Source organism: Stegostoma tigrinum, chromosome 36, assembly GCF_030684315.1.
Source record: "Stegostoma tigrinum isolate sSteTig4 chromosome 36, sSteTig4.hap1, whole genome shotgun sequence".
Taxonomy (NCBI): domain Eukaryota; kingdom Metazoa; phylum Chordata; class Chondrichthyes; order Orectolobiformes; family Stegostomatidae; genus Stegostoma; species Stegostoma tigrinum.
In genome coordinates, this window is record NC_081389.1 from 4,918,273 (window position 1) to 4,946,237 (window position 27,965).

A 27,965-nucleotide genomic window follows, 5' to 3' on the forward strand; every position below is an offset into this window, starting at 1 on the left:
GAGAAAGCAGGGGGAGGGAAAACGAAGAAGTGGAAATGGAGAACACTTAATGTTTAGCTGGGAATGGTTAATTAACAGCAAAATTGATATTCTTATGTAGCAAAATAGAAAATGTTAAAGGATTATGCAACCATGGTATATGACACAAGGAGTTAAGATACAGGCTAGACAAATTCAAGCTGAATGACAGAACAGCCACGAATTCTGCTCAAGTTAAACATTTTCTTCAAATTATGAGTTTAAAAAAAATGAAGCCTGGTCTCAGCTGTCAGTTTTGATGCCCTTACCTCACTGGAATCAGCCAGGAACTCCTGCATCACATCACTCTCTCCAAGGACGCTTACTGAACATACTGCAAAACAAACGACAAAACACATTATAAACATAGTTCAGGCAGAGTGCTGCAGTAGGAAATTCCTAATGCTCCATTCCTTAAAATCAACAGTGGACAGACACCCTAATCTCAAGCCTCTGTTCACTTAGAACAGATGGAAAAATCTGTTCTCCTTCTTTGGTACACTGCAAACTAAATACTCAACACATTCTAAGGTTTTTTGCTTTTTAACAGGAAGTTGACAGCATTTGTTGCGCAGTCCTGAAGTTCGCTTGAACTGTGGCTATTTCAAATAAAGCATATTACCATGGTTTTGGAGTCACACAACCCAAAAAGGATTTCCTTCCGTAAAAAGGGCAGTTGAACCAGATAGGATTTTATGACAATCAATGACAGCTGTAAATGTCACTATTACTGAAGCTAGATTTAAATTCAATTAGTAAACATGGAAAACAAGTTTCTCTAGCTGGTGCGGTAAACTGTGATTTGAAGTCAACGTCCAGCAAATCACTAATACGAATCCCGGGATTAACTACCCTAGTGACATTATCACAATGCCATTATTGTTCCAGTTCTCCCTTCAGATACCAGTTTGTGGATGCTTGAACCAGCTGGTTTGGAGAGAAAAAACAAAGTAGTTTTCTTTTGAAGTCCACTTTGCAATGTTCCGACTAATGGAAAAAGTTGAGATAATTATGCAGTAGCGTGAAAATGCACTTGGCCTGGATTGGAAAAAACAAATCACCAAAATGGTGAACAGAATTTACAGAGTTGGGAGCCAAGTTTAAAAAGTAGGACCTCAGAGGTAGTAATCTCAGGATTGCTACCAGTGCCATGTGCTAGTCAGAGTAGAAATGAAAGAATAGGAAGGATAAATGAGTGGCTTCAGAGATGGTGCAGGAGGGAGGGGTTCAGATTCTTGGGATATTGGGACCGGTTCTGGGGAAGGTGGGACTATTCCAAACCAGACGGTCTACACCTGGGCAGGACTGGAACCAATGTCCTAGGGGGTACTTTTGCTAATGCTGTTGGGGAAGGTTTAAACTAAATGTGGCAGGGGGATGGGAACCAAATGAGGCGGTTAATGGACAGGAAGGAGGTAGTAACTAAAGCCTGTAAGGAACCAAATAATGAGCTCAGTGTGACTAAGGGGAAGAGTAGGCAGACAGCAGATGAAGAACACAGAGGGACAGGTGGTCCGAGGTACATTTGTTTTAATGAGAGAAGTGTAGCAGGTAAGGCAGATGAACTTAGGGTTTAGATTAGTAGCTGGAAGTATGATGTTATTGCTGTTACTGAGATTTGGTTGAGAGAAGGGCAAGATTGGCAACTAAATACCCCAAGATATCGATGCTTCAGCTGGGGCAGAGAGGGAGGTGAAAAGGGGTGGAGGAGTTGCATTACTGGTCACAACTGTGCTGAAGGAGGGCACTTTGGAGGACTCGAGCAGTCAGGCAATATGGGCAGAGCTCAGAAATATGAAGGGTGTATTAACAATGATGGGGCAGTACTACAGGCCTTCCAACAGCAAGCAGTAGGTAGAGGTACAAATATGTAAACAGATTATGGAAAGATGTAGGAGCAACAGGGTGGTGGTGATGGGAGATTTTAATTTTCCCAACATTGACTGAGATTCACTTAGTGTTAGGGGTTTAGATGGAGCAGAATTCGTAAGGAGCACCCAGGAGAGTTTTATAGAGTAGTATGTAAACAGTCCAACTCGGGAAGGGGCCATACTGGACCTGATGTTGGGGAATGAGCCCGGCCAGGTGGGTGAAGTTTCAGTAGGGGATTACGTTGGGAACAGTGATCACAATTCAGTAAGTTTTACAATACTCATGGACAAAGAAGAGAATGGTCCTAAAGGAAGGGTGCTAAATTTGGGGGGGGGGGGGTACCAACTGTAGCAAAATTCGGCAGGAACTGGGGAATGTGGATTGGAAACAGCTGTTTGAGGGTAATTCCACATTTGGTCAGTGGGAGGCTTTTAAAGAGAGATTGATTAGAGTGCAGCACAGGCATGTTGCTGTGAAAATGAGAGATAAAAAGGGCAAGATTAGGGAACCATGGATGACAGGTGAAATTGAGAGACTAGCTAAGAGGAAGAGGGAAGCATATGTAAGGTCTAGGCGACTGAAAACAGACAAAGCTTTGGAAGGATAATCGGGAAAGCAGAACCAATTTGAAACAAGGAATTAAGAGGGCTAAAAGGGGTGATGAAATATCTTTAGCAAACAGGGTTAAGGAAAATCCCAAAGCCTTTAATTCGTACTTAAGGAGCACTGGGTATTCTAAAAGGCATTAGGGTGGACAAGTCCCCAGGTCCAGATAGGATCTATCCCATGTTATGAGGGAAGAGAGGGGGAAATAGTTGGGGCCTTAACAGATATCTTTGCAGCATCCTTGAGCACGGGTGAGGTCTCAGCACCAGGGACCCGGGTTCTATTCCAGCCTCGGGCGACTATCTGTGCGGAGTTTGCACACTCTCCCAGTGTCTCCATGGGTTTCCTCCGGGTGCTCCAGTTTCCTCCCACAGTCCAAAGATGTGCAGGCTAGGTGGATTGGCTATAGTGTTCAGGGGTATGCGGGTTATAAGGAGAATGAGTCTAGGTGGGATGCTTCAAGGGGCGGTGTGGACTTGTTGGGCCAAATGGCCTGTTTCCACACTGTAGGGAATCTAATTTCAATCCACATGGATAAGGAGAACCACCAATTCGACTGGGACTAAACACAAGCTAAGCAGAGACAGGCATGGGAATTCCTAGCAGCCTGGCACTCCATGAAGAAAGCCATTAATATACACATGAACTCGACTCCACATACACTCCACCACGAAGGAAAACCAGAAGTGAGGCAATCCTGCTCAATGGACTCCAGAGTTAAAAACCAGGTGGGAAAACACACAGACGTTTCATTGGAGGCTGCACTGAGGATGTTACCCATCAGGGTAATGAAACGTCTGCGGAACAACAAACCAGCTCGGCGAGCCAACTAACCTCAATAAATGAAGTTCTTTTGACATGTAGTCAGCATTATAATGTAGACGTGGGAATGAAATTGTAACCATTTCTACGAACGTTGACTCCCTGCACCACTGCAGAAACTCACCAAGACTCCAAACCAACAACCATTACTATCCAGAAGAATAAGGGCAGCAAATATATGGTAACATCAATGCCAGCGAGTTCCCTTCCAAGCCCCACACAATCCTGACTTGGAAACAGATCTCCATTCCTTCAGTGTTGCTGGGTCAAAATTCTGGAACAACTGCCCAACAGCACACTTATGCCAAATGGATTGCAGTGGTTAAAGGCAGCAGCAAACAAGTATCGTCAAGGGCCACTAGGGACGGGCAAAAAAAATGCTGACTCAACTAGCAATGTCCACATTCCATGTGAATTAAGAATGCAATCTCCTACAAACATTAATGTAACAACAGCCAGACGTTGCAATGCTGGTTTTGCTTCATGCTTTCATGAGACAAGGGTATCACTGATTAGGCCATACCAGGCACAGAAATTAATCTTCATTCATTACAAATGTCACTTGCAGAGTCATCCATACTACTGTGAATCAACAGTCTCGTGCAAGTATAATAGATTTCTTTCCCAAAAGTACAATAGTGAATCAGACGGATTTTGCTAATGGATGAGCGTTATGTTACTAAAGCTGAGACTAGGTTTATGATACAGATTTATTAACAGAATTTGAATAAAAATTAGGATATGAATCAGACCCCATATTACTGGTCCAATGACACTGTTGTTCCACCATTTTCCCCCGCATTGGTTGCGGCATATATATTTGTCACAACACAGGGGATTAGAGCAATAACATGCTCATTTTTCTTTCACTAACAGCCAGTGCAAGTAAATATTCTTAATCCATTCTTCATCATTAAAACAGTTAACATGAAACTTTCCTTCCAGCAATCAAACTAATGGCACATACTTAATTTCACATTATGAAAGCTATGAATATAATTCATAAGTAAATCAAAATGTCCAGCACACTAATGAGCTGCATGGCCCTCACTGGATTAGCAGCTGGTTTTTGATTTGTAGTTTGGATTTTCCTTCAGGAGTGATGAAACTGCAAAAAAGTGTCTCTGAGCTAGTTTCACAAACCATTGGGAATGATATGACCCACAGTTCATACAGTCCTCCCTTCCTATAGGCCAACTGTATTATATACAATTCGGCAGCAGATTACTTGCTGCTCTCTTCAGACCTGTCATACCATTCATTCATTTGCACCGCACAAACATAGCTTTTATTAATTGAGTAAGAGGACTTTGTCATCTCACCCCACCTCTTGCCACCTCCCAAAGAAATTTCTAACTAAACCACCTTTCACACTCCCAGAGAAAGCCACGCAACTAATTATTGCAACTTATCCAGGTATTGTTTTGATGAATGGTATGAGATGCAGAGCACTGCTGCAGTACAATGTAAAATATCTCATGATGTAGCATTAATGACACAGTCCTAACAATACCTCTTGCATCCCTATACCCAGCAACGTCATTCCCAAAATTAAACTGCATTCAGTAGTGTGCAGACACTACTAAAATGTAGAAAATAGTTGTCAATACAGGCATAGCAAGGTCCCACAAATTGATGTGACACATCACCAGATAGTCTGCCTTTATAAGATGCTGGATGAGGGCCACATAATGGCCACTGTTTCAGTAAAAGAACAGCATAATAGGGTCACTGACATCTTTGAATGCATCAAGCAAATTCAGTACCACACTGCATCTCTACAGTCAGGAAACTGGGTCTCAAGAAGCTGAAAGCAATCTTCACAGTTTACTATTCAAGCTGAGGAAGTCAATTCAGTTCACGACGAGAAAAGCAAAGTCCTTTCATCAACAACATTACAGACATGGTTCAAAGCGTGAGATAGCAAAGTCATACAGCATGGGAACAGATCCTCTGGTCAAAACAGTCCATGCTGACTATAATCTCAGACTAAACTAGTACTACCTGCCTATGCTTGGCTGATATCCCTCTAAACATTCTTATTCATAGACTTATCTAAAATGTCTTTTAAACATTGTAACTGTATCCGCATCTATTTCCTCTGAAAATTCATTCTGCACTGAAAACAGTGTTAGAACAAAAATTCTCATTCCTATTATTAACAATGGATCATCTGACAGGCAATGAAAAACAAAGACATACTGCAAAACTACAATTTATTAACGACAAGCCAAAGGGAAAACAGACTTGGCTTCTCTCAAATCTAACAGATGTTGGGCTAAACTAGAAGCCATAATGTTACACAAAGTGATCACACCAATCCTGGCTTCATTTGAATCCATTAACTGAAAATTACCCTTTTCATACCATAGGAGGGAATACCATAAAGATCCAAACGCAGGGCCTAGGTAATTACCACTTATGGTGAAGTGAACAAACTCGCAAGAGCTAAAGGATAGAATTGGAGGAGCACAAAAGGAGAACAAAACCAGCAACTGCAGCCTCCAACTCCTGTTACCAGGAGCCTTCACAGTTTTGACAATTTCTTTCCTGAACAGCAGGATAAGACATGATTCTGCACTTAAGGTAGATATTCCAGGGGAATAGGATCTCAATAAGATGACAAGTTGAGCATTTGCTCATACAAAGATGAAAGTCAGTAGGTGCTATGTCTTCCATAATTAGAATTGAGAAAACTACGGTAAACACTGCATTTAAGCAGCGCTTGTTGAATAATTCTAACTGTGTTACAAGCTACATTGAAAACCAATTTAAGATCTGCCAGACTTGTAACATGATTCAATAATTCCACCCTCCCACCTTGTCTTCCCTCCCACAACAGCAATAGGGTTCCTCTTATCCTCACCTACCATCCCACCAGCATCCACATCCAGAAGATCATCAGATGCAATTTCCGCCACCTCCAGCAAGATGCCACCAGCAAATATATATTCCCCTCACCTCCCTTGTCCACTTTTCGCAGGGACCGTTCCCTCCGGGACATCTGGTCCACACTTCCTTCACCCCCAACACCTCCCCACAGTCCTACGGTACCTTCCCCTGTAACTGGTGAAGGTGCAACACATGCCCACTTACCTCCTCCCTCCCCAGTATCCAAGAGCCCAAACATACCTTCCAAGTTAAGCAACACTTCACCTGCACTTCCCAGAATCTAGTCTACTGCATTTGCTGCTCACAATTTGGTCTCCTTATATTGGGGAAAAGCAGCATAGATTTGGTGACCGCTTTGTAGAACATCTACGTTCTGCTCACCAAAACGACCCTGAACTACCTGTTGCCTGCCACTTCAATGGACCAGCCTGCACCCTGGCCAACATTTGTCTCTGGATTGCTGCAGTGTTCCAACAAAGGCCAATGCAAGCTGGAGGAACAACACCTCATTTTCCGCGCAGGACCCTGCAGCCCTCCAGACTCTGAGTTCAATAATTTTAGGGCCTAAACTCTCCCATGTTCCAGCCCCCTACCCCACACAGCCTGCCATTACACACCCCATGTTGTTAGTCACTGACAATCCCCGTTAACAACCATTCACCCGCCCAGCCTGATCATTAACAACTCCTTTATCTGTCCAACTGTCACTCTCTCTTTGGGCTCTAACCTATCATTTTACTCCCCAACCCACGCACCTCCCTATTTTCTGCATATAAACTGACATTTTCGCAGCCACCATCAGTTCTGAGCAAGGGTCACTGGACCCGAAATGTTAACTATGTTTTCTCCTTCTCAGATGCTGCCAGACCCGCTGAGCTTTTCCAGCAACTTTTTGTTCCTGATTTACAGCAGCTGCAGTTCTTTCCATTTTTATTCAATAATTCTTGTTGCATATATTCATATGCAGGGACTTAGTCACTGCAGAGAATAAAGAAACACAAGCAGGCACTATATCTTGCTTGAATTAAGCATAAACAAAAATTTGGGAGAAAGGGATGACAATTGCTCTTTGGTCCAACACCAATTAATCGACTTACCAACCAATTAGTATCCTTTCCTGATGCTATTGCACACTTCAAAATTTATTTTGCTTGCCTAAGCCATGATGACCACAAAGAAAAGTTCTGACAATGTCTCCTTTTCAGCAACATTCAATTTCAATGCTATGGTGATATTACACTCTTCAGAACTTTAATAACTGTTCATGGGTTGAATGAATCAACAGAGATAAAAAATGTTACACAAGGAAAAAAAAAATCAGTAATAACTGTCTGGAATAAACTGTAAAGACAAAGAGAAACTAATGCATGAATTGAAAGCAATTAGCCACGTCTAGAAAAAGGAGTGGAGACTACATGGACAAAACTGCTTTGGCACCTGTTTTATAAACTGGATGCTTTATTGCCACAAAAGGACAAGGATTGCTGTACAGAAGAATTTTAGAAAGTAACTAAAGGAAGGCTGTGTCTTTGAACAAACACAGTCAATGCCACATGCAACAAGGGAAAAAAGAAGCTACGTCTGATAAGAAGGGAGCCTGCAGACTTGCAGTAATTTGGATGAAAGGACTTAAAAAATCATCAATAATGACCTGAATTACAAAAATCTGTATCCGAATCAAACACCAGAACTCCACCTTAGCAGAATTTCTAAGAACACCACCATATCAGGATCACAAGGGTCAGATTCTGAGGAAGGGTCACTGGGCCTGAAACATTAACTTGTTTTTTCCTTCAAAGATGCTGCCAGACCTGAGCTTCTCCAGCAACTTTGTTTTTGTTCCTAATTTAAAGCATCTGCAGTTCTTTTGGTTTTTACGCCACGATCAAGCCCTGGACGTTTCCAGAGACAGAAATCCTAGCCAGATTCCACCAATACGTTGGATTGTGAGGCTTAACGTGCTTTCTTGAAGGGTCTGTTTGGTTGCTATGTGCAATAAAGTTGAAATCATTGTTTCAGTACTTGACTGCCTGAGAGATTCCATAAGTAGACAAATTAAAGATAGCATGTGGCAATTTACCTACGAACTATTAAGTGATCAAACTGTAAACCACTGAACACATTCACTGTTAGAATAAGATCCTGAATGAGGGTCAAGTGAGCACAGCTAAAACAGCAAGATACAGTCAAATAAAAGAAGTTATTCAAAAGGCCAACATGGTCATTGCCAACCAACAGGTTGCTCTCCTTGGCTGGGTCTGACAGGCAGCTAACATGAAATCAGATAGATAATTCTGTTTGTGTTAGACCTTGTGCCATAGAAAGTTTTGCCATGGTGGGGGGCGGGGGAGCTACACTTGTATCGCAGCAAGTTCACACTACCCAAAGTGTTCACTATTCAATCACATTACAGCCAATTCGAGTTAACAAAACATATGTTAAAGCAGAACTACCTGTACGCATAGTACGAGGAATTGTGGGGGAAGCTCATGCCTTGTCACAAGTGGGTAAATTGCAATAGAGTTAACTTACTGATTGTTGGTGTAAGAATGGAGCTGGAAAGCTCAAAATTGAATATTTAATTCCCCAGACAATCTTTTGCTGACCTTTCAAAATAAAGAAAGTCAGGAAACCAAATTAATATGAGCAAATGGAGTGGCCAAATCATGTTCATTTTTAAACAGGTAGATATACATGAATGGTTTCCTCACAGAGGGTGGATAGCAGATTCAAATATTTGGGCTGGTAGCAGAAACAAAAGAAAGAGTAGGGACACAGGATGTGGAAGATAAGGACATAATACCAAGTTGATATCCTTGCTATCAAACAGCTGGGCTGTACAGTGCAAGAAGCTCAGGAATCAGAAACAGAAAATTTGAACAAAGTCACAAAAACACAATCACAGCAAACAATGCATGGGGACAAGACAAAGAGGAGTGAAGGAGGGGAGAAAACTAGTAAGGGAACACAAAAAATTGCTTAAAATGTCCACTCACCGGTGTTGAAATCCTCAACTTCATGATTCTCTATTTCTAAAAACATGTGAATCAGGAAACAGAACTGAAAGGGAGCAGGAACTTGGTCAACCTCTTCAACTTCAATATTCTAAGCAGATTTTCCCCCCCCACTTAAAGACTCATCAGTTCATAAAGAATCTCCCTCCAGTGTATAACTACAGTCTGGCCTTGAAGTGGTTTATCTGTACATCTTTCATTATGAATTAGAGAAGTCCATCACACATTTTGCTGGCAGACAACTGCTGATTCAGTCATGCTCAATAACGCACCACAGAAATTAACTTCAATCTGCTCCATTTTAATCAAAACGAGCAGAGCAGACACTTCAACATGCTTCTGAGTCATTCCATTCAAACAGATTTTTCAAGAAAGGCTGGAGAGGAAAAATAACAATTCTCCAGACAATCCAGATTAAACTGAACAAATTAAGAAGCAAATCAAGTAGCACTAGATTTTATCAACCATAGCTGAAAGAGTTTGGTTGCTTTTTCATCTCCTTTCTCTCCCCCCCCACATCCTGCTTAACTTCCAACAGGCATCAATACAAAATTGACAAAGTATACATAAGTACTGAAGAAATAAAAAGGCCAATCACGGGTGAGTGTGGAGTGTGGGGATGGGTTGATACTGCACAAGCTGTTGTGCAATGGACAATATGTGGAGGAAAACAATCAGAAGAGCAAACCTGGAAATAGTCTGACAGTGGGTAGAGATAGAGTTGAAGTTACAGGGTGTAGTGTTTGAGGTGGAGCTCATGAACGGTGGTTTTGGCAGCATGAAAACATCAAACCAGTGTAACTGTTAATTCCAATGGAAAACTGACTTGTTAAAACAGGTGTCTTCAGGTTCAAAGGGTACATGGATACAAACTTGGTAAGACAAAAATGAAGTCCTTGCAGGAATCCTAATTGACAAGATATCCTTGAACGTTTTATGTGGTGTTCTTTGAAGGGATGAGTTATCATCATAGCATAATTCCATCATAGTACTGTGGTCTCCAGGTATGATCAGCTAAGGAATTTATCCAATCATCTCCAGTCTAGCTGAAACTGTAAAGCAAACAGCAATGCCTCTAGTAAACGAAACTTCAGTCAATGAAAGAATGGCACTTTCCCCACCTCCCTGCATAGCAATAAACATTCTCTGTTTCAAATGAGAAGGTGCAGGTTTGAGTCTCAGATGACAAACAAAAGCTTAGAGATTGAAAGTAACTGGCAAAAGAAACAAAAAAAAAAGTGACACAAGAGAAACATTTTCAATTCAGCAAGTGTGATGCTGGAGGTAGGTTCAACTGGAGCATTTGAATGGGAACCAGGCTAATGTCTGGAAACAAAGAATATGTAGGGTTATGGGGAGGTGGGGTAATAGCCCTAAGCGAAAGCTGGTGTAGTCACGATGTGCTGATGATCCCTCTATGCTGTAGCAATTCTGTGACATTCCTAGCAAATGGAAACTCAAACTGCAACTCAATATTCTGTTCTGACAGTGTGTTTCCCACATATGGGTGACCTGACATTCCAAATGCCCTCCTGTTGCTGGAACCTATGAAGCTCACTCATCTGTATATTACCAAAATGGCATGTACGCTGTATACTCCAAAAACTGGTGGATTAAACTGTATACTCCTTGCGCTGTTCGCAGCAAGGTACTGGCCACACGCAACCAGAGCTTATAGTGTGCCATTATTCAATATCACTCTGCAATCAGACAGCATTTTCTGGATTATTCCAAGTGATGAAAGGGAAGTGATGACAGCCACTCATCGTGGCAGATAACGTCTTAGATTTTTGTGGGGGGGGGGGGGGGGTGGTAACTGCAGTGCTACAAAGAGAGTCCAGAGAAAAAGGGTGGAGTAAGAATGATGGCAACCTTTGGATTTGGAAATGTCATGCAATTCCACCTGCCGTCAGAATGGGATTTGAACACATGTGCCCACAGCGTTTGCCTGGGTTTCTGGACTACCAGGTCATTGTTATTGCCACTATGTTACCATTTCACTAAGCTGGAGAAATTTGAGTTTCTTAATTTACAGTAGGCTGCAGATGTCGATCCAGAGTTAGTGGATTAAAGCAAACAGCTTGTCAACTTTTAAGACTAGAATGGACAGATGGTTCAAGAGAAATGGCCTACTACTTATCCTAAATTGGCCATTTGCGTGAATAAATAAAACGGGAGTAACAGGGAAGTAGGACTGCTGCTTTGTGTGGAAAATAAAGATCAACGCACACTGGATACACACCATCTTCCAATATAGAATCTTTTATGCAGCGGCAGATATAAATAATTCCAATTCAAATTTAGCTCAGATTGATGCACGAAAACTCATGCTGTCCAACAGCTCCAGGGTACCTGCGGGGGATGAATTGGGAGCAGTCTCATTTTGTTCATATTGAGCGTAAGTCCATAGCACAGAATAAAGAATGTCTTCACTTAACAACATGAACAGAATTCAAGACAAAGCTAGGGATCATTCTGTGCGAATGGCTATGACATTGTAAGATTGTCATTTAAACCCAAACAGCTTTATTAAATGTCCTTTAGGGGCTGCAGTCTACCTTTGGTAGGCTTTTAGTGAGTTAGCAAGACATTTAGCTTTACCCAGGCCAACTTGGAATTGAAAGAAAGATTTACTATATAATACTTCATGATCAAAATACTTTACAGCAAAATGAAGTACTTTTTGAAGCACAGATACCAGTGTAAGATAGAAAGTGCAGCAGCTGATCTGCACACAGAAAATTAGCTCACACCAGCAGAAATACAGTAAATGAGTGGATTATCTTAGTCATGTTTATTGAGGGATATGCAATATTCCAGACATGCAGAAGAAATCCTGTCCTCCTCTTCAAGATACTGCCACAGGATGTTTCATGGCCAACTGGGGGGGGGGGGGGGGGGCAGATGACATCTTGGTTTAACACTGTTTTCTAACGGCAGTACTTACCACTGTGCAGTTTGGACAATAAATTATTTACATTATCAAGGATGAGCTTTTCAAAACGCTCTATATCAAACCTATGTTCACATTTATAATTGACAAGATCTCACAGGTGACTGATACTTAAGTAAATCAAAGCCCTGTTCAGTTACACAGAATGCAAATATCTCAACTCAACAAGTGCAAGACATCAAGAAATAAAACAATGCGTTTATTCCTCAGCATCAACAATGAGACTGTTCTGCTTGTTAAGCTTCCAAGAATAATTAGCTATACTATTGCCCTGCACATTTCTACAAATTTTTACAAGCATGAACAGCTCAAGGCAACATTCCACAGCACCCAGGTTCTTGATGTGTCTCTAATGACCGCTTCAACTCCAGTCTGTATTCAAAACTCAAACAAAGTGACACGTTCTGACATCCTGTCACTTCTGGTTTCTGTTAATGTGATGGTCATGGCCCCAAAGTGTTCCTCTGCTCTTTCCCACAAGGTCTGAAAAGGCAAGGACAGTCAATCCCACAATTGGCTCCTTTTCAACCCCATACACTTTAGAGACACTGGCCATCAGTGCACTCTCCCAATTCAATTGAGAGATCCTCTTAAATGAACAATTAAGGTTTAATATTTTGATTGCTATTATAATAATTAAAACTTGTAATTTACTAACTACTGTAGCTACAGGGATCCTTGGTTTGTGTCTTGTCATTATAGTCACCAATACCTGTGCACAAAACCAGGATTTCAGTGAAAACTTTCCAAGACTGTCATACTGAGCTTCAGACCTTACTCATTAGCTCAAAATAAAAGCTGATTTCAGATGGTAGACAAACTTTAAGGACACAGCCTGCATTGTGCCAGAGACAATATATTCTTCAAAGCTGAAGTGGTGCACACCATGCTCACTTTCTATTTAATCCAGAGCCTCAGTGATGGGCTTGAGCCAAGGGATGAACCCGTTAGAAAGCTAGCATCTGCCAGGAAACTCAATGACTGGAACCCATCATCCACTTTTTTCTACATATCTACCCTCACCTTTCCTTTAAGTCATCAGTACTGGAGGAAAGCCTTCACACAAAACATTTGCCAAATGGAACACTACAACTTCAGAAATGTTTGCAAGTCACTGAAAGTGGCATTCATCACACCACTGACAGTGAATGAACTTTCCTTACTATGGCTCTCATCTATCCTTATACAGAAAGCGGAGCGTGACTACACATCGCCAACTGCAGGCTATGTATTCCAAGTTTTCAACTTTAGGGGTCTGCATACTTCAGAGAACTCTTTCAGTGGTCTTCACTACACTGTTTTAGGCTCAACAATCTCATACAAAGCGCTTCTCATCCTTTGGCTCGATAATCCAAGGCACAGCCCCTTTAGAACAGTTATCAACGGAACTGCTTGCACTTATCAAGTTCCCCTGCCATGAATATGCCTGAACAGAGTTGTTTCAGAGTATTTGATTTTGCCCTTCTCTGTACAGAACATAGGACATGGCCATCAGCTCCCCATGTCTTCCACCATTCAATTCAAGATTACAGTTGATTTGTATCTTAGTGTCATCTTGGTTCCATAAGCCTCTACACCCTTATCCACAAAAATCCATCAATTTCAGGAATACCAAACAAGTTTTTGTTTATTCATTCATGCTTATTCATCCTGGAAGTTAATGACAGGCATTTTCCTGATCAAAAGATTCTGCATATGCTTTATCACCAGGGAAGGGGCATTACATTTAAGCCAATAGCAGAAGATGGCTATTAATGAGGTCAGTACCTGGGAACTGGTTCCAGTAAGTCTAGGAAAGACACTGTTCTAGAGTAGATGGCAAATGCTGAATGGTAATTTTGACCTTATGAATGAGATGATCAGTCTGTCAAGGAGTGCCTAGAGGTTGAAATGGGTTTTGGATTATGTTTTGTTAAAATGAATCTGCCTGTTGGTATGACAGCATGATTCTTGCCTAAGCTTCCATGAGTAGCTCTTGGAAGCTAACAGAATAGAAAAAAAAAGTTGCAAGTATTCCTGCCTTTATCTGAGAGAATTGTAAAGGTAGCCCTGATCGACATATTCAGAGGATCAACTAATAAACCGCAATCTATGCCTACGGAATAATGCATCAGCAAAAACAAAAGTAATTGGAGGAGGGAAGCAAAGGCACAGTAGCTAAATTTGCCAATGACACAGGAGTAGTGAAAAGCCAAATTGCAAGAGGGATACAAATAGTTTTAGAGATATCAATAAGTTAATTAAGTGGGCAAAACATTGGTAAATGGGGTGTATAATGTGGGAAAACGTGAACTTGATCACTTTGGAAGGAAGAACAAAAGGACAGAAATTGGATTCAAATGGAGAAAAGTGCAACACATAGGAATTTGGGGTACTTGTGCATGCAACACAAAACTCGCACACAGGTGCAGTAGGTCATTAGGAAGCCGAGTGGAATGTTGGCCCTTATTTCAAGGGCACTGGAGTATTACTGCAGCTGTACAAGGCGTTGGTGAGACCATATCTGGAACACTGAGCAGTTTTGGTCCCCTTATTTAAGATATTATTTCACTGGGAGCAGTTCAGAGACAGTTCACTGAGATGATCCCTGAAGTGGATGGATTGTCTTATGAGTAAAGATTAAACAGGTCGAGACTCTGCTGATTGAAAATTGGAAGAATGAGATACGACTTCAGTGAAATACATAGGATTCTTAATGGGCTTGACAGGGTAAATATGAGGATGCAAAGAATCTGCAATAGGGTTAGTGAATGGGCCAAAACCTACCAGATAGAAGTTAATGTGCTAGGTCATGAATTTTGGTATAAAGAATCAAAAGGCAGACAATTATTTAAATGGAGAGTACCTCCAACAAAGTGCAGTACAAAGGGATCTGGGTTTTCTTGCGCATGAAACAAGGTGGTAAATTAGAAAAAGCTCAGTTTGCCACAAACCCTTCTATTCCGTTCTGTGGAAGGGTCCACCTGACCCGAAACATTAACTGTTTTCTCCTTCACTGATGCTGCTTTTCCAGCAACTTTTGTTTCTGTCTGTTGTATTGATGGCACTGGCTTGATACAAGTCAGATCAGCTCAAAACCTCAAAAGTGCGATAAAGGCCAGCTTTTTCAATAGTAAATCGCAAAGAAAGTGGTAGCACAACGTACTATGCATTCAATTATAGCATAAAAAGAGCACTTTTAAGAATTAGATATAAAATTCTTAAAGATGAATGATTATATACAGGCATTGAATACAGTTACTTCAACTTACTTTCAGTAAAATTTATTCATATGGTTTCTTCCAGTCATTAGACCAATAAAATCAACATGTCCTATAAGTCTCCTGATAACATTAACATGAATGCACGTATTCACAGCAAGAAAAGTGAGGCCTTTCAGAATGAATGCTGATGACAGGACCATAACATGCTCTCTTTGCCACAACTCTACAGTTGGTATAAGGTAATCTTTCTTTAGTCATTTCTCCCAGCATGACCAGGGTCTGCAGCAGCAGCTGCTCAACAGAAGCTGTCCAAGGTCAAAATCTCTCTCGGTTACTATCTTTACAGAACTGCTGCAGAAATATCCTCTATCACCATTCATGAGGAAAGCATATTAGCTCTCTCACAATTGGTAATACAAATGATTTCCCATACATTGTGAAAATGTAAAAGATTTTTAGATAACTGCCCTTCTGTTAATTGCCATTCACTTTCTTATCCCTCTTTTAATCTTCCATTGCCAAGTTGTGAAACACACTGTTCAATAAATCATTGTACAAGTTTCAGGCCACCATCAATCCATTTCACTGCCTACAAGACAAGTGAGGTGTGTAATTGAATATTCACCACTTGCTCGAGCGTAACTCCAACAACACTCAAGAAGTTCAAACTACTCAGATTAAAGCAGCACCCTCGATTGGACAGTGCTCCCAAAGTTGCCAAAGAAGTGGCCTCTGTTACCTAAAAAGACCAGGGCAGATGGGGAAACACCATCACTTGCAAGTCCCCCTCCAAGTCTCGTCATCCTGACTTTAAAAAAAGTAATTATTTCATTGGGCCAAAATGTGGATGAATCAACACACGGGCTGCAGTGGTTCAAGGTAGCTCACCACATCCTCAAGAGTGATTAAGAATAGTTAATAAATACTGGCCTCATCAGCAATAACTATATCCTACTTTTTTGGCTTAACACCAGGCAACCTCTCCAGATCCTTCTGATAACTAAAAACAGTCAGAACTGGAGTGTTAATTCTTGCTTCTCTCTCCACAAATACTGTCTGGCCTGCTAACTATTTCCAACATGTTTTGATTTTGTCTTTTTACTAACTAGTCTGCCTACCCTTTATAATCCACAGTCTCTTCCAATGTGAGATATCAGCAACCTTTACCTCTGGCTCTGGAGCATTTAATTGCACATAGCAAACAACTGCCAAGAACCAGCCCAAAAACATTCCACTAGCGATCTCTTCATGTAGTTAGCACTCTGACAAACATCCTTTGGTGCAACTGTTTAAGCCTCCATTTCAAAAGCCTCCCAGCTAATTCTGTGCTTTCCTACGTCATTTCTACTGTGATATGCAGTGTGATGAACTCAAAATGCACAAAATTCAATGAATTCTTGTCTGGTAACTCAATTATATCCTGAAAAATCAACACCTTCCAGCATAATATCCCAACTGTAAATATTCACTGACAATGTCTCAAATCAATTCCAAATCTCTCGCTACTTCATGATCTCTTATAAAGTAAGATTTAATATGCCCAAGGTTTGATGTAGTTCTTTCATTCAAGGTCCTTTGGGTTTTCTTATCCTATTCAAGATACCTCTTGCTTTCCTGCATTTAGAGACTGCTGCAGCTTGTGTGTCAAGATTACAAAATTATCTGAAAGGAAAGAACATGCAAGGTTTACAGGGAGATGAGGTAATGGCAGTAGCTAAATTGCTCATTTGGAGAGCCATGTGCACATGGGCAAACTGGGCCTTATTCTAAGTTATAACCTATGATTCTCTGAAGAGGCTGGTTTCTTTTGTCAGCTCCTTTGATATCCTTGTAATTTTCAAAGGTTGGGTCACCTTGGTTGCTTTTAGTAAACAATCCAGGAACAGGCTTTGCTGCAGAACTTTCAGAACATTGCAGCTACTTCCAAAAATACCACATAACATGCTGCAGAGATGCACACAAAGATTTTTAGTTTTATTCACATCTATTTCAACAAATGTGTTAAAAATATTACAATTCAGACTATAACATTACATCAATAAATGAAGGTTGTATCAGGGCAGATGTTTGATGATGTAAATAAATAGACCTTTTGGGTCATTCAAATGAGTTAGTGGGTAGACTCCAGTCATATTTTTGAGGCGAGGTTGCAGACATTCCCATTGAGAGGCACACTGACTGTGTTACCTAGCAGGCTGTTGGATCGTTTGTAACCAAACCCACCAGCTTGGCCAACATGTCTACCTCATCCACAACGCGAGCTACAAACCTTCTCAAAAAATGTTTTGAGGTGAATTAAATAAAAGTAAAATCATTAGTGTCAGTGAGAAAGCCAACTGTAAGGGCAGTCAATGTCCTGCTGCTTGTATAATGCCTGTCATTAGCCTACAATGACTAAAATCAGCTTTCCTAATTAAACAGTCACATAATCAAAACTATGAAAACATTCTGGTCAGACCAAGAGCAATCACTTGTCTCACTGTAAATTTTGTGTAAATAAAGACAGCATTTACATTGGATCTTTCAAAACACTATGGCATTCCAAAGTATTTAGAGCAAAGGACTTTCTGAAGTACACTAAAAGCACTGCAGCTAATTTGCATACAAGTTCCCACAAATAACAGTGTGAATGATTACAGGATCTGTATTCTGGGGTTTAAGGGATAGCCTTTGGCCAGGAGACAGCACAGCATTTTCTTCAATACTGCAATGCAGTGTTAGACTAAATTCTGTGGTCAAGTCTCAGAATGAGGTTGACCCACAAAGACCTGAGTCAAGAGAAGAGTCACTAATCATTGAGGCTACGCTATACCATCCATTAACACAAATACAATACTAGAGGTTTACTCCAGAATCAGGTATTCAGCAGCAAGAAGCACTCAACTAAATAGAAACATAGAAAGTCACTCACATGAGGAATGAAGATTTTCATCTTGTGTGGCTTCGTTTTAACAAAATATGCTTTAAACAGAATGCCATTTTTTCTTCACCAGTATTCCAATGAGCTAATGTGCCCACACAACCAAATTTACAGCATTCTTTGGTCTCAGCCATGTATTCACACACTTTCACCAAGGCATAAACAGAACTTTTGCTGCGCGCTCTTCCTCATCGCTGAAGTACATTACACGCTTTACTATGATAGAGGTGTCACGTAAATGTCAACAGTAGCTGTAAATGAGAGTCCCTTGCTCACCTTTCTCAAGGTACTCTTCCAGGCCTCTCCGCCTGGCATCCAACTGCTGTTCCGAGAGTGAAAATGGCCACTTCCGTGGGAGTTTTGGGAAATGGAAGTCAGAAAATTCCCTCTTCAGATTCTGGTGAAGGATTGTGAACTCTCGGAAGCGCCGTGAGCAGAGCTGGCGTCCAGCCATGTAAATATTGAACACCTAAAACAAAATCAGGTGACAGATCAAAAAGACAAAAATTTTCAATACTATTTCATATTTTCATATAGATTAATTTAAATATGACTCAGAGGGCAGTACTGCACTCAAGCACAGAATCCACGCTGACACTCCCGTGAAAATCAGTTGGACGAACAGTCACAAGAATATGACATTAAACCAAGGTCACATTTGTTCTTGTTACAGTTTGAATCGCAGGAGAGAACCTCTCGACCAGTTTATTCCTTGAGCATTAAAGTAAACCGATTATCTAGTCCCATGCATCGTTGTAGAGTCCTACAAAAATGTGTTAATTAGCTATTTTCCTACAAGCTTGGAACATTCTGCAATCACCTTTTAAGGGACTGACATAATTGAGGCTTTCCACAGGGAAGTAGACATGATGGGTCAAATAGCCTCCTACAATGCACTAACCATTCTGGTTCCTTTCTTAAATAGAAGGAAATTCAGTTAACCTAGCACATTCCAAAACATTAATCCTAACCCAACCACAACCAACAAGGACAAGGTAGTACAAATATGGGAACACCAACACCAAACATTCCCCTCCAATCCACTCACCATTCTGACTTGGAAATATATCACCTTTCCTTCAGTGTCACTGCGTCAAAGTACTGGCACTGTTCGCATACTTACACCACGTGGATGGCACCAATTCAAAGCAGCAGCTCACTGCCTAATCAAAGTCAGTTAGAGCTGAGCAATAAATGCTGGCTTAACTAATGACCCTTATATTCCTTGAAGGCATAAAGTGTTCTAACTTTTGCATGCTTCCAGAGTCAGTGAAATTATCAGTTCCCCACTAAAATCCCAGACTTTTGAAAGGCTCCTAAAAACCCTCATCTTTCTGCTGCCAGTTTTCTTTGCACTTTGGAGAAGTGATCTTATATATATATTACTGAAGGGATCAATGAGAGCATAACAAAATTACAGGTGTATTGGCAAAGTGTTCAACAGCCACCAGATAGCTGAGCACTGAAAAAAAAGACTCTCAGAAATTGGTTTAGAATATTTGCAAAGTCCCAGGTTAACAATTGGTGCTGGGGCCTCAAATTCACTATAGTGAGTTACAAACTGAACAAAATAAACCACAAGACCAGAATCAAATGGCTGTAAAAGTTGCTGGGATGTCATACAACAGTGGGAACATGCTACACACTAAACATGCTGTGTGGCCAATTTGCTTGCAACAATGACTATACGTCACAAAGCACTTTACTGGCAGCAACACATGTTTGGACTATCCTCAGGCTGTAAAACTAGTTAAGCAACTGCAAGTTGCCCTTCGTTATGACTTGCTAACCAACTTCCAACGGTCAGGTGCACACTTTATTCCAGTCCACATCTCTTGGGTGCCCTTTAGGCAAAAAGGGAGGGTTATAAATATAGCCTTGTCAGAATGGCCTAAAACCAATAACAAAAAGAAAGGTTGAGCCAAAACTTAAGATAAATCATCGGATTTTTGAACCAATCAAGTCACATTTGCTAACAGTGACAAGTTCATGTACTGTGCTTAACATACAATGGAGCAAGACAAAATTTGTACAAATATTGTTGGGTTTTTTTAAAAAAGTCATGGCAAACCACAAGAAATAACTAATTATTCACCACAAACTTCTCCCCATTCCGTTCAACGTGTTTGTAGCCAGGGATAGAGATTGGCACTGCCCGCTTCTCACTGTAGTCATAGTAGATGTTCCCAGATGAATCATCACCAGGGTCAAGCCGATCAGCTTCTTGTTGTGGAACAGACAGCACCGTCAGAATCAGCTCCCGATCTCCCGCCCGAATCAGGTCTACAACTTGTTTGTGTGTTGCTCCCTCAACATTAACGCCATTTCTACAGAAGAAATGAATAGCATAATGAGAAATTTATAACAGATTGGACATACTGTGATACATTGTGGGTTTACTGACAACTAAGCGGTCTAGGTTCAGGCAGTCAAAATTTCTATACATTGAAGTGTAATTTGGAGGAGTATAGTCAGGTAGGGATTAAACCTAGGTCCACTTCAATATTTGCTAGATATCCTCTTTGCATTCAAACAGCTGGAGAATTCACAGTACTTTCCTAAACCGGCATTTAAAAACTGAATAATTTGTCGCTCATGGATTCTATGCTGATCTCACGGTTACACTGACCTATTAGAGTGACTATTCAAAAGTAATTAAAAAGCTTTGAGACAATGTGTAATATTTTATATAAATAGAGATCTTCCCTTTTCCTTTTATTAAATTTGAAATACGTACAAGTTTGATCCATCAACTTGCACAAGCATAGGACACCTCAGATGCTTGGAATCCAGTCAGTTACTGCTTCAGGAAGCATCATTTTCTTTTATTATTCATTCACAGGATTCCCCAACTATCAACATGCTACGAGTTACCAACAGTCAGAAACTCAACTGGACTCACCAGATAAATATAGCAGGTCAGAAGGTAGAAATACTACAGGAAACAACTCATCTCCTGACTCTCCAAAGCCTGTCTGCCATCAAGGCACAGCTCAGGAGTGTGGAGGAATACTCCCCACTTGCCTGGACAGGTGCAATTCTAACAACACTCAAGGAGCCTGACATCATCCTGGGCAAAGCAGCCCACTTCACCTCACATCCACGAACATCCACTCCCTCCGCCACCAGTAGCAGCCGTCTATACCATCAAGACACACTGTAGAAACTCACCAAGGATCCTGAAACTGCACCTTCCAACCCTGCTGACCACTTCCATCTAGAACACAGCAGATACTTGGGAACACCATCTACAAGTTCACTTCCAAGCTAATCATCCTGACTTGGAAACATACCACTGTTCAGTCAAAATCTTAGGATTCCCTAAGGGCAATATGGTCTACCAAAAGTATATAAACTGCAGTGGTTCACAAAGACAACTTACCACCACCTCAAGGGCACCTAGTGACAGGCATTTCCACAAGCCAATTAAAAAAGACTAGACTGGGTAAGGACAGTGAACCAGATATTTTTTTTTCCGACAATTGACAACGGTTTAATGATCAGCATTAGACCCTTAATGATAGAACTCAAATTATACCAGCTGTCATTGTGGGATTTGAACCTGGGTCTACATGACTGGGTTTCTGGCTTAACAGTCTAGGGATGATACTATTGGGCCATCATCGCCCCCTGTTACAAATGCAGTTGGATTTTTATTTAGTATAGAAAGATTGTGGTTGGCCCTATCAGCTTAATGACACTTTCCTCAATTAACCTAGTGTCCAAATGGCCACTTTCTGATGATTAGATAAGTAAATAATTATAGGGGCCACAGACATGTAAAGTCAGCATGTAACACAAGATAAAGAGCAATTCCAGTCTGCACGATCAAACACAGCAACCAAACCCAGACCAGTCAGCAAACACTTGTGTGCCAGCTAAATATTATGGGTATTCACCAAAAATTACAAAACTACTCAATAGATCACGTCAAGTTGCCATTTACAGATTTTACAGATATGTCAAACCTCTGGGGAAAAAAAAATCTAGATGAGTGGTTACATTAAGTACATGTCCTGCAATAGGAATGGTTTAAATGGAGGTTTGAGAATTTGCAGACCCAGTATCCTAGGATGGGCAAACTCCTGCTATAAAATTAGCAGCTTTAGCATCCAGATTGTAGAAATACTTAAATTTTCAAGAAAATACTTGCAAATCACCTCACTATCAGGTATTTTGAATACTAAACCCTATTATAGGAAAGATGTGGATGCTTTGGAGAGGGTTCAGAGGTGGTTTACCAGGATGCTGCCTGGACTGGAGGGCTTATGAAGAGAGGTTGACTGAGCTCGGACTTCTTTCATTGGAGAAAAGGAGGAGGAGAGGGGACCTAATTGAGGTATACAAGATAATGAGAGGCATAGATAGAGTTGATAGCCAGAGACTATTTCCCAGGGCAGAAATGGCTAACACGAGGGGTCATAGTTTTGAGCTGGTTGGAGTAAAGTATAGAGGGGATGTCAGAGGTGGGTTCTTTACACAGAGTTGTGACAGCATGGAATGCGTTGCCAGCAGCAGTTGTGGAAGCAAGGTCATTGGGGTCATTTAAGAGACTGCTGGACATGCATAGGGTCACAGAAATTTGAGGGTGCATACATGAGGATCAATGGTCAGCACAACATCGTGGGCTGAAGGGCCTGTTCTGGGGCCTGTTCTGTGCTGTACTGTTCTATGTTCTATGTTCTAAACACTTGAGCAGACTAGTTACCATGGGACACAGTCGGATTGTGACATTCACTTTTCAGTGGACTGCAAACTTTCAATATTTTTAAATCCAAAATTGCAAAGATCTGGATTATGCTTTTCTCCTCAAACCCCCCAGTAGTTACTGGATCTGCAAAAAAGCAGAACAGTTTCAAAAGCCACAATTACTGAGAAAACTCAGCAAGCCTAGCAACATCTGTGGAGAGAAATTAGAGACATGTCTCTCCACAGATGCTGCCAGTCCGGCTGAGATTTTTCAGTAATTTGTTTTTGATTTACAACATCCACAGCTCTTTTGGTTTTTTGTTTAAGCAGAACTGTTTGTTTAAACTTGAAACAGAAATCAGTGGTCTCCACTTAGCTTAATTATTACAGTCAAGCTCACTTTTAAAATAAATCTTATGGCACCAATCTACTTCAGTTCTTTGTTTTTAAATCATTCACCAATGCTGCCAATCAGGCACAGTACACCCTCAGCAAGAAACAAGCATATCCATTGTGACTGCTGCCCAGTTAACAATTAACAGGAAGGGCAAATGAAGGTGAACTTTGCTATCAGATTCTTCCTTTGTCTCTTACCCTACCTCAAGAGGAAAATGCTTAAAAGCTGAAGCCACATGTATAAACTCATGATTCCAGTTTTAGTCTTTCATTTGAGACACAGTTGGAATGCCAAAGTGACAGGCTGCATGACTCAGGGAACTAACTCACTGTGGTCAGGTTAAGACTCAAGTGGATCAAAAAGCACGTGGGCATTATGAGGCTGCGAACCAAGGCTATTCCCAGTTCCTTTGAGCTCTGTGGCTGCAGTACGTTGTGGTGAAACTCTTGCACAACTTCTTGTTATGGCCTAAACTGCTGGCAGCCATTAACAGCTAACACTACACCAGATAATTGAAGTAATTTGAAGCGGTTTATGGGATTAGGATCCAGGCCAGACATACACACAATGAAGATTGTCAAATCGTAATTTCCAGGGCATTAATTTACAAGCACAGGATTATAGATTCCCAGCATTTCACAACAATTGGTTAAAAAATACTGAATGACTTTTTCTTAAAACTCAGATTATTACAGTACTGGAACAGGTCACATGGCCTAATCCTTAAATGATATTAAGTTCCATCCAAACCTCCTTTCATCTGACTTTCTTTCAGGTCCATTAATACATTCGCTCTGAAGTAAGGCTTTACAAACTATGGGTTGCAACTTCTAATTGGGTCATGAGACAAGACTTTGCGGTTACAAGGTGCAAAACAGCAATGGCTGCTGTGGACCTTGGACTGATTCCTGACCTGAATGGGCTGTTTTTGTGCAGCTCTTTGCCACAGGAGGGAGTGACCTAATGAATTGCTCAATGAAGCCAAATTCCTGCTGAGAGAGCACCTGTGTGATATAGTAGGTGTTCACCTGGCCCATCTTTTCATCTACTACAGATGGGGTGGGGGCGGCCAAGAAGGATGGAAGTTGGGGGGACACAGCTTCTTTCATTCCAGCTGCTACAACTGAAGCCATCCATTCTGCTCCATTCAACAACTTGAAGGTTTCTCTCCTTCCTTGCCCTTGGAAATCCCAAAATTTTAACCAAGGATCATACAAAATCTGAGGTACAAAAATGGCATCACACCAGCAAAATGTTTTGGTGGCATGGTTTATTTTACCCTTCAAGGTATCATACATTAATTGCAGCAAGCACTCAGGGTGGGCAGGGGTGTAAATTCTAACCACTGAATCAAGAAATTTCTCCAATTGATTGATTGATGACCAGCAGCCTCAGTATCGACGGTTCTAGACTAAGATTATACAAAAAAGAGGTAGACAACTCCAACGATGTCTCCACTTTTGATTATAAATGCTTCTCAAGCTGAAGGTTCAAGCTTTGGGGTCTGAAATCTAACCTCTCTGGAGTACTGTGTCCAGGTTCTGGTTGCCTGTTATAGAAGGGATATGGTGAAGATGGAAAGGGTTCAGAAGAGATTTATCAGGAAGTTGCTGGGAATGAGGGTTTCGGTTCTGGGCTGGATAGGCTTAAGCTTCTTTTACTGGAGCATAGGAGATTGAGGGCTGACTTTATTGAAGTTTCTAAAACCATGAAGGGTATAGATAATGTGAACGACAAGTGTCTTTTCCCTAGTGTGGGGCATTTCAAGAGTAGGGGACACATTTAAAGTAAAAGGAAAAAGATTTTAAAAGAAACAAGGGGTAATCTTTTTTAACAAGTGTGGTCTGTGTGTGGAATGAACTTCCAGAGGAAATGATGGCCGCAACTACAGCTACAACGTTGAAAGAACATTTAGGTAAGTACATGAATAAGAAATGTTTGGAGGGATATGTACCAAGTGCAGGCAGATGGGATGATCTTAGTTTGGGATTATGATCAGCATGGTCGGTTGTTTCCATGCTGCGTGACTCTACGACTCCCTTCTTTTAGAATCAACTTGGTGGTGGTGATGGGGGTAGCTACATCAAGTCAAAAATTAAACCAAAAATACTTCTTTCCTTTAGCGAGTTGACTTCCTCAGCATTGGCAGCTTCATTGAAGAAATCTGAGCTTCAAAATCTCCCCTCCCCCTACCGCTGCTAAAAACCAGGCAAGTTGTCCGTAACTTGTCCTTCCTCCCACCTCAAGCCCCAACCCCATTTCCTACCTACTAACCTCATTCCTCCACCCCCCCCCATCAAACTCCCCACCACACCCACCTTTACTGGCTCCACCCTCACCTCTTTGATCAGTGTCTCCTCTCCACCTATCATCTCCTCTATCCATCTTCTTTCTGCCTCCTCCTCTCTCCCTATTTATTTCAGAAATCCCTTCCCCTCCCCCATTTCTGAAGCGGGGTTTAGGTCCGAAACATCAGCTTTCCTGCTCCTTTGATGTTGTTTGGCCTGTGTTTATGCAGGTCTACACCTTGTTATCTCAGATTCTCCAGCATCTGCAGTTCCTACTATCTCTGTACTCAAATTTAAACTACAAGAGTTTACAGAAGATAAAGAGAGTCCCACCTCACAAGAAATCTGTCCCAAAAATTGTCTGCTCGAGGTTTAAAATTAAAATAGCCTCTTGGAATGCCGGTCGTACACACTGCAGAGAAAACTGAGCTACCAGTGATGCACAGCATTCCTTCAACAAAAATTTGAAATTCTAGAAGTACATTGCATGTCCTATTAATTGGGTCAATGCACTTGGGAACCAGAGTTGAACTTTTGGTCCAGGTCCACATTACACATATCTACTCTCACAGGTTCCCTCACACCGGCACCTTATTTTAATCACACAGCAGTCTTTAGAAGAACTGGAGGTCATCCAACTGCTCTCTAAATTACAGATACATCTCAGGAAGCAGCTGCTGGTCTCAGAGGAGCGGGTGGAAAAGATTCCCAGATTTCTTTTCTTTATTCTTTCATCGGTCGTGGGTGCCACTGGCAAGACTAATTTGTTACCTATCCCAACTGCCTTCAAAATAAGTGACTTGGTAGGCCACTTCAGATGTCAATTAAGAGTCTATGATATGCGTCGGGACTCAGATTAGACCTGGCCAGGTAAGAATGTCAGATTTCCTTCAAAAAGGGTATTTGGGCTTTTATCATAATTGACGATAGCTCCTGATCACTATTACTAAGACTAACTTTGTACTTAACATCTCTAATAGAATTTCAAGTCAAAAAAGCATTAGCAGGGGCTTCCGAGTCCAATGATATTACCGTTAAGTCACTGTAACAGCAAGGGAAGGCAATCAGAAATAGAGATTTAATCTGCACCGCATTCAAACTCAGATCTGAAGTACAAGCATCCTCTCTATTTTTGTTTATTCTCCAAACTGGAAACAGTTTTCTTCTTAAGCAATCACAACTGAGGAAAGGTAAAAAAGGCCACACAGGTTCTCTATGAGACAGGCAGTCAATGGACAAGCAGTCCTAGAAAACACTGTACTTGTTTGCCAAGAGACATTCTGCTTGGGTCAGGAGTTCTTTATACTGCAGAGAACAGATGCCCAATTTACAGCTCTTTAGGAGCCATCGCCAACTTTCAACCCTAAAACGGAAACTCAGCAGAGCATTACTGAACCAACGTTAACAAAAACCTCACGCAGATCAGGATTGCATATAAAAGGATGTGTTGTATTTAGTGGGGATTAAACAACAGAACACACAGTACACTGAGTTGTGAAAACATGAATTCAGGGAAATGAAATTTTTGCACCAAGACTAAGCATTTAATTAGCAAGCAGCATCTGACCACCCACCTACTCCCTTCACCATCACTGAACTACATGCAGTGCTTCAATAGGATTTCCCAAACCTTTTAAATCTCTCTACTATATCCCATTTGGTGGTTTTACAATTGGGATAAACTCTCAGAGCAGAAGACATGGAGAACACAGTGTACAAAAGGTGGGGGAAGGGGATTTCTGAGCCCACTTGGAAAGCCTGACATGAACGATGTACTACAGGATGTTGTCAAGGGTTCTTTGGCAGCAGTTCCAAAACCGGCGAGCTCCTCAACTTGGGAGGAAAAGAGTTGGAACACAGGACACCATCACCTCCAACTAACACAGCAACCTGGAGTTGGATATAAATTACTGCTCATACACTGTCGCTAGATCAAGCTCTGGGAAATCCTGACCTGACATATTGTGAGAAAACCAATGCTGCACAAACTGCAACAGTTCATGAAGCCAGTCCATCAAAACAGCAACAAAAAGCTCACCTTGCCGGGTTACAACCAGAGAATTAACTGAAAAGTTTAACTCCTTGGGGATAAGTCACTGGGAAAGGCTGTGCTTACTCTCTTTCAGGCAATTGATGTGTATGCTGCTTCCAGCCTCCTCAATACAAAAAAAAGCAACCTCACATTCCACGGCCACAGGAATAAGTGTTTTGGAGATACTATAGCTGGTTTGGTCTTGGTAGGAATGGATCCCACCAGGAAAGATTTGTCGCTATAAATTTTCCTTGAGGAG

General features: G+C 41.2%; 1 protein-coding gene across 2 annotated transcripts in view; it reads right to left on the reverse strand.

Annotated features, from left to right (window-relative positions):
* The window catches only part of LOC125446789 (sorting nexin-27-like), a 115,895-nt gene that overhangs the window by 38,839 nt on the left and 49,091 nt on the right, over positions 1–27,965 (reverse strand). For both annotated transcript variants that reach the window (XM_048520605.2, XM_048520604.2), the window contains exons 2-4: positions 20,396–20,627; positions 18,577–18,769; positions 288–352 (exon numbers count right to left, since the gene is read on the reverse strand). In XM_048520605.2, coding sequence (XP_048376562.1) covers positions 288–352; positions 18,577–18,769; positions 20,396–20,627 — 490 coding nt within the window. The remainder of the gene's footprint in view (positions 1–287; positions 353–18,576; positions 18,770–20,395; positions 20,628–27,965) is intronic.